Source organism: Hypomesus transpacificus, chromosome 17, assembly GCF_021917145.1.
Source record: "Hypomesus transpacificus isolate Combined female chromosome 17, fHypTra1, whole genome shotgun sequence".
Taxonomy (NCBI): domain Eukaryota; kingdom Metazoa; phylum Chordata; class Actinopteri; order Osmeriformes; family Osmeridae; genus Hypomesus; species Hypomesus transpacificus.
This window is the reverse complement of record NC_061076.1, coordinates 8,011,309-8,019,307: the sequence shown is the minus strand read 5'-3', so window position 1 is coordinate 8,019,307 and position 7,999 is coordinate 8,011,309. Positions and strand designations below refer to the sequence as shown.

The 7,999-nt window shown below is 43.2% G+C and overlaps 1 protein-coding gene across 2 annotated transcripts; it reads left to right on the top strand.

The window, feature by feature from the left end:
* The first annotated feature begins 1,672 nt into the window (after positions 1-1,672).
* Positions 1,673-7,784, top strand: LOC124479860 (lipopolysaccharide-induced tumor necrosis factor-alpha factor homolog). Of its 2 annotated transcripts, none has more exons than XM_047038793.1 (6): positions 1,673-2,002; positions 2,223-2,315; positions 3,588-3,776; positions 4,021-4,077; positions 6,547-6,691; positions 6,910-7,784. In XM_047038793.1, the coding sequence occupies exons 3-6, from the start codon at positions 3,605-3,607 to the stop codon at positions 7,013-7,015; spliced, it is 480 nt and encodes a 159-aa protein (XP_046894749.1). In that variant the 5' UTR covers positions 1,673-2,002; positions 2,223-2,315; positions 3,588-3,604; the 3' UTR covers positions 7,016-7,784. The 2 variants fall into 2 exon arrangements, with proteins under 2 accessions (XP_046894749.1, XP_046894750.1); XM_047038794.1 differs by having other exon boundaries at positions 2,199-2,315.
* The last annotated feature ends 215 nt before the right edge of the window (positions 7,785-7,999 follow it).

The window sequence follows — 7,999 nt, the reverse complement described above, 5'->3', positions numbered from 1 at the left end:
TTAATGAGTGTGTGTACTCGTGTCTTAATGACTGTGCTGCTTTGTCTGGAAAAAACAGGCCCAACGGTTCATGAAGGGTTGAAAGTGTTGATTTAAATATAATTGGATTGTAAATACAAGAATAATGTAGCTGCTTCCATCTCTGTCTGTCACTGTCTGTCTCTCTTTCTTCCGTCTCTTCACTTAAAATAATTGTAACAGAGGCGATAGGCAATGCGAGTTTCTTTCTGGCCTGGTCGTAATGGGGCTAAACCATAGCATTTGCCACACTCTACTGTCTTCTTTATCTTGGGAAATGTTATTTTTACAGTAGGTCTGTTGCTTTCATTTTAACACACACACACATACACCACTCCTCCACCAGTTTCAAAATGTAGTAAACTCTGTACTGTTCTGTGTGACGCTCCTACTTTACCGTACCACTGCTAATACACTTATACAGTACTTACAGGTCTTCAAAGTAATGGACATGTTTTTAACTAGATTGTCAGCATCGGGTATACAACTGAACCAAACTGCTGCAATGGCACATTAGATTGTGTGGTCAAAGTTGGGTGGTATACTGACAACGTTTGAACGAGATGGCTTTGATATAAATGAGACCTTTAGATTGTGTGGTTAAAGTTAGGTGGTATACTGACAATGTTTGAATGAGATGGCTTTGATATAAATGAGACCTGCATAACTTAGTTTTTGAGAGAGAGAGAGACTCTACTGTCTGAATTTCTTGTTACACCTTACGTGACTCTAATAAAGAAATCGAATTGATTCACTTGACAACCTTTTTTTGCCCCAACATATTTTTATATTTCACCTGGTATTCTGCCCTCATCAAGGTCCTCCTGATGAGTGGCCCGCTCAGCATGTTCCATCTGTACAATGGGGACCCCTAGTGGTCAGAGTGCACAGAAAAATTAACACAGAACTCCTGTCATTTGCATCTACAAACCACATGCACACATGCAGCCCTGACATGATTGGCTCACTCTCTCCACAGATGACGACCTGGTCATGTGTTTATGCATCACATCCTGTTCTGTGAAATGGGAGAACCACATTATCAGCCATATAGGGAGAGGGGTCTGGGGTCTTTAAGTTTGCTCTGAGAGGCACTGGAGGCTCACCTTCCGGGAAGTTTTAAGGGAAACCAGGAAATTACAGTAAACCAGGAAAGATTATGCCATTATTAGCATTCAACGTGTAGTTCAATGATACTACTTAAATACACATAAACATATTTTTTGTTGAAGACCCACAAGCACATCTTTTATTTTGCTGAAACTAATACTGGTAATTACTATACCTTTAGAAGGTATTTCAGTTAAACATTGGCCCATAATCTTTATTGCATTTAGCTTTATTGCATTTATTGAGTTAGAAATTTGATTGTGAAAAAGCTGTTGGGTCAGCCGGTCCCTCGGTCAACATTGCACAATGTGCTATATGCATTAGTTAGTCAGATGAGTTAGTGAGGGCTGGGTGAGGACAAAGGACCTCTGTAAATCCAATCTGCTTCGTACACGGACAGCTCACTGAGTTTGTACTTTGTCCTCTCCCTCTCTCTCTCTCTCTCTCTCTCTCTCTCTCTCTCTCTCTCTCTCTCTCTCTCTCTCTCTCTCTCTCTCTCTCTCTCTCTCTGTCTCATTGTCTCTCTCTATCTTTACTTCTGTTTCTCTCTCATTTTCTCTCTTTCATTCTGTCTTTCTTTCTCTGTCTGTCAGAGGGTATTTGAACAAAATTGTTTGCAAAATGTATCTTTTTCCACATTATTCTTCTTCCTACCAAACACCTTTCACAACTTGGGGTGGGAAAACCCTTGCAAAATGTTGATTTCCTCAGTCATACAGTTGACGTGGGTGAAAATCTAGTCTCCTCCCACCAACTTGCTCTCCTCCCTCTTCTTCAGACTTTCAGATCGTTCATATTCTCTCCCTGTCTCACAGGACTAAGCAGCTCCAGGCCAGTCCCAGCTCCAGGCTAGTTTCACCCCACAAGGCTTCAGGTAAGTGGTTAAGGGAAGACCAGTGGCCACCCTCCCCCCTTGTGGGCCCCATGGACCTGGGTGTTGTGGGTGGCAGGCACTGGAGGGAAGTAACGTGGACTTATCACGTTACTTCCCAGCTCTGTTACACTGCAGAGCTAGCAGACGTTAGCATTTACGTCATCTCCATTTGTGTGTTTTGTTTTCCTGCTGCCAGTAAATCCAGCCCATCTGTATTTAGACAGCTCCTCTGGCCAGCTGGCCCCTGACAGGACGTGTGCTGTATTTTACTCCTCGTTGGAATTTTACTGACCGAGGATACTAGCAGGACTGTGTGAGTATTCAAAATGTCCTATCATTAGCAGATTTCCGGTCATTATATGCTTGGGATTCAGCCAAAAGGAGATGTACTATAAGCGAAAGGTTCAAATAAAAAACTGGGAGTGGCAGAGTTTATGGTAGACATTGATTTGTGTGTTCAAAAACCACTGGGAGTGTTTGTGGTGAATGATAGGGAGTTAGCTTGTGTGTGTTACACACTCATGTGAGTGCGTATGTATGTGCGAGTGTCTGTTTGAGTCCATCTGTGTGTAGATAACACAGGAACAGAACCAGGGTGGGGCTGGGGTCATGTTGCACTAATTCAGTTAGTGACCAGAACAGGACAGAGTTCTCTGAGAAGACTGTGATTCTATTCACTCTGGTCAAGAAAGCACATCAGTGGAGAGTTACAACACACACACTATCATCCATGGATGATAGTGCGTGTACAGGACAGAGGGTTTAGCAGCGTGTTCACTCCCCCTTCTACAGCACTTATCAGGAAGCTGCTGTCCTGGAAGGCTCTTCTGGAAGAATGTGGGAGGGGAATGAGGGGAAACAGAAAGAGAGAGAGTCAGTGAGAGAGAGGGAGAGTAAAAGAAAAAAAGAAATGTATGTGGGAGTACTATGCTGTGCCAGGACACCAGAATTCTCAGGTTCCTGACTGAGGATTGGATACTGCCCTGAAAGGACGAGAACAGCAACAAACCCGTATTCGATTCTGGTGTGGCTGTGCTGTGTCCTGGCAGAGTGCACAGAGATTTACTCTTCATAAGATTCAGTTAAAGCACAGTTTGTGTTTTTGAGTTAACCTGGTTTTGCCTGGCCCTAGTGTTCTGTGTCTCCCTGGGTGTGTTCTGGACATGAACACACTTATCTTGTGTTTCTCCCCCTGCACCACGTGTGCTTTTGGGTCTCCCCCAAATGACCACACCCTCAGTTTCCCATCACCAAACATTTATAACAGGAACAAAAAAAGAGGACATGGAAGAACAGACCACAAGGACTTCTCTCTTATGAAGATAATGGCTTGCTTAGTCATGTGTCATTAAGGTGACTTTACTTAATGGAAGGGCTGGATGGTAAAGGGTCAATTCCTCAGCTTGTCTTTATAGGGCCTTTGTAAAAGTGAAGCATTGTTTGCACACTGCACTTCACCCTCACCTACATACAGCAAATAGCAACTTGCCATAGCAACGACAAGCCTGTCAGGTTAGAGAAATGTATCATAAAAAGGTTGAATCGTCCTCAAAGGTGATTTGTTTTCACGCGTTCCTCATCACAGCTTTGACAACTATCAAGATGGAGAAAGGATACGCCCCAGATGAGGCAGCCCCCCCCTACCCCGGACCCCCAGTCAACTACGGGGGTATGGCTCCGGGCCCTCACCCAGGAATGTACCCCCAGCCTGGCTACCCCCCGGCACCCGGCCCACCCCCCCAGCCAGGGTTTCAGCCAGGCCCGTATCAGGGAGGTGAGTGCTTGGTTTTGCACATGGTATCCGGTAAGCACACCCACCACCTTTGTAGGCTATTGAGGAGAGAAAGTTCCAACAAAGGACTGAGACATTTCAGCACCCTTGAGCTATGAGCTTTACTGGTGTTCAGACACATAATGATTTATCAGAAAGTATCAAACTGAAATGGAATGACTGCGGATGACTTTGGATCACTGTAATTGTTCCCCCGCATCCTCTCTCGACTGCTGTTTCTATCAAGGTGTGTACCCCCCTGCCCCCCAGTACCCAGTTGGAGTAACTACACCAGTCACTACAGGTGAGGTGGCACAACCTTCACACCCCTGGGTGATTACATAAGAGGTGACACACACGAGTACAAAAAACATACACGTGCACACCCTCACAATGAAGGATGTCAATACAAATGTCCGTGTAGTTCAGTTTAGGATTAATGGATTAAATGGACAACGTTCTGTTCGACATCCAGACCATGTGGTAAGCTTGAATCTTAGCAGTTCTTGTATGCAAGTGAAACTCTCCAGTTTCCATTAGACAACCACAAATTCACAGCAGCAACCCACATTTTGTCATTAATGCGACACATGGACTTTACAGGATGTAAACCTCTAGCATATGTTCAGTTAGATCTCATAAGCAATGATATGATTCTTTTTCTTTTGAGACTTCTTTTGAGACAGTTCTTGAAGCATGAGCTAAATCACCAAAGCACCAATGGTACTTCTGGTATATTACTGTATGTTGGGTTTCTGTGGCGCTCTTGCCTGTCAATAAGTAGTAATCTAATTTAGAGGCTATCTTAGATCGACAGGGAAACAGTCAATCCACTGTGTTCCACAGTATGATGCAGCCTGGCCTGCTGTTGTTGGTTTTCAAATTTGACTTTCAAACTTGTCTGCAACACTATCCCAGTGTCTAAGTTGGGTCTGCAGGTTTTTATGGAAATCTGTGTAACATAACATAACTAGGTTGCCTACAGCTATGCAACTGCCAGCTCTTTTAAACCCTGTAAGACCCCTGGTTGTAAAATTACAATGTCACTTTCATCTTTCTAATTGCAAATTTCTTTTTTTTTCAAGACCACATCCGATGGTAGGCAAGACAATAGGACCCATTGGCTATATAAATGTGGTCTTTCAAAAATATATATATTTGCAAATGTGTTTTTTGGAGAGCTAAAAGTAACATTGTAATTTTATAACCAGGTCTTACAGGGTTGAAAGAAATCCTTTGATGCTTTCTGAAACTACGAGGGAGTGGAAGAAGTTCACACCTATGCACAGCGTGTGTGAGTGTGCAGAGGTTGTGGCCAGACTCTTGTGTTGTGTTGAAAAGTCATCTGAATGCAAAGTGACTCACAACACGCTGTGCCAAAGCATCCTCAATTCAAGCAATAACATAGCAAGACAGAACCACCTTAAAAAAACGGCTTATTATAATAGTTTTCACTGTTCAGTCCAGACTTGAAGAAAAAACAAACAGGAAATCCAATTGCATCCTGACTCATGCTTGACAGCAAACAAACAGGTCAAACCGATACGTGGGAAAACATTGAAACCACAATGTAGAGTTTAACATCCAAGTTAAACATCCTCCAGCTCCTCTGATCTGTAGCATATAAGAGTCACGGCAGTCAAGGTATCTCTCTGTCTGCACGGTTGTCATAGTATATTTGCAGTGTGTGAAATACCCGTCAATATTCGGGGGGTCGCCCTTTCGCGATTTTTGCACATTTTTCAGATCCTGCTTGCCACAGCCTAGTTAGTATCTTCTAACTTGCAATGTACAGTGCTTGGTTTTAGTACCTGATAAGTGAAGCCTGGACCTTCCCTTTGTGAATGGCTAGTAAAAAACATCTAATATATGATGTTTAGTAGAAGTGAAGAAATAACGTTATTTTTAAAGATCTATTATGGGTTTTACTGTGTATTCACTGTATATTTGCCATGGTTCACTTATGCCTATATACAGCCGTGGCCAAAAGTATTGGGAGCCACATACATTTTGTGTTTGCAAATCTTGCTGGGCCTTGCAATAAAATGACTGCTAACATAATTTCAGTAAGTCATATCATCAGCACAGGGGAAAGTGTGAACTAGTTCTAGCCAGGTGAAATTACTCTATCAATCTGATTGGATTTTAAGAGCAGATTGACTGCTGTAAAAGAGGGGACTATTTGCATATATTGAAAATGTTTGCCCCCAAAAAAGCTTATGAAAATATGAAATTTGCCTTATTGTGATTCCAGTATTCTATAGAAACATGTGAAAACATTTTCCTCAAATACTGAACCAGCAAACTTTGCAAAACACAACATTTGTCATTGATTTTTGGTAACAACACTTTTTACTGTAGTACCTACATGTAAGTACCACCAGGTGTCAGTATTCACTTGTGTCACTGTCTAAAAGCTGGCAATATTTGCCTATCTTCCCTTCCCTTCCCCTATCTTGACCAACCGTTCTCCCCCTTCCTCCACTAGGCAGTATGACACGTCCATAGATCTAAACTGTATACTGTCAGCTTCAGTGTCTGTGCATTTCTGGAGGGAGAGGATGACAGAAGGACCTGCATCGAAATTACACTTTGTTTATAAATCTACTGTGTATTCACTGTCTCTCTCCATCTGCATCCCTCTGTCTCCCTCTCTCTCTCTCTCTCTCTCTCTCTCTCTCCATCTGCATCCCTCTGTCTCCCCCTCTGTCTCTCTACCACTGTCTGCCTCCCATTGTCCCTCTCTTCTCTCCCTCCCCATCTGTCTGTCCAGTGACCACGGTGATGGTGACTCCAGCGCTGAGGGACGCTCCCGGCCAGGCAATGTGTCCCCACTGCAGGGAGAACGTGGTCACCAAGACAGAACACTCCGCTGGCCTGCTGGCCTGGCTCATCTGTGGAGGCCTCACCATTACCGGGTAAGACAAGTGTCCTCACTCTGGCACAGATCAGCTTTGTTTACCTTCACTCACCCTGACTTCCCATAAGAGACTGCTAGGACAACTGTGAACCTCTAACTAGGGTGCTACAGCCATCACCAGTTCAGCATGGTATGTGTAGAAGCCGTCAACTCTCGTGGATTCCGTTTCATTTGCTGGTATTTGTCGTTTCCTGTCCAATGTCCCCCCTCCTCCAGGTGCTGGCTCTGCTGCTGCATCCCATTCTGTGTGGACTCCATGCAGGATGTGGAACATCGCTGCCCCAACTGCAACGGCATGATCTACGTCTACAAACGCATGTGATCGGGTTCAGCTCCCTGGACGGCATCGGCCCACACATAAGAACTGTCCACCAATCCACCAAACCTTTTTTTTTACGTTCCGTATTCTTCTGTGACATAAAGTGATGCCAAAGACAACAGACTTTTTCAAACTCTGAGAATCTATTCCCATACCTTTCAATTTGTAAGAAGTACAAGTAATGTCTAGTATTTTAGTACATATTGGATACATATAAAGTATTCATGAGTATGTTTTGTTATATGTTACATATTTGCACTCACTCTTACATGCACACACATCTTCACATACACACATGTTGAGAAATGCAATGTATGCAAGAGTACAGTTGTGGTCAAGTTTTGGCAATGACAAATGTTGTGTTTTGCAAAGTTTGCTGGTTCAGTATTTGAGGAAAAGGTTTTCACATGTTTCTATAGAATACTGGAATCACAATAAGGCACATTTCATATTTTTTAAAGCTTTTTTGGGGGCAAACATTTTCATTATGCAAATAGTCCCCTCTTTTATAGTAGTCAATCTGCTCTTAAAATCGAATCAGATTGATAGAGTAATTTCACCTGGCTAGAACTAGTTCACACTTTCCCCTGTGCTGATGATATGACTTACTGAAATTATGTGAGCAGTCATTTTATGCCAAGGCCCAGCAAGATTTGCAAACACAAAATGTATGTGGCTCCCAATACTTTTGGCCACGGCTGTATATAGGCATAAGTGAACCATGTCAAATATACAGTGAATACACAGTAAAACTCATAATAGATCTTTTAAATTAATGTTATTTTTTCACTTCTACTAAACACAGTTTTGTGGCGTCGGTTGTGATCTTCTGTTCGTTATCCCCATTATAATGGAGCCGTTACCGATAACAACAGATTGTTTATGGATACGCGCCTCTTTAGCGTTGGCTTTATTCCTCTATGACAGGGGTTTTCAACCGGGGGTCCAGGCCCCCTGGTGGTCCGTGGCTGCATTGCAGGGGGTCCG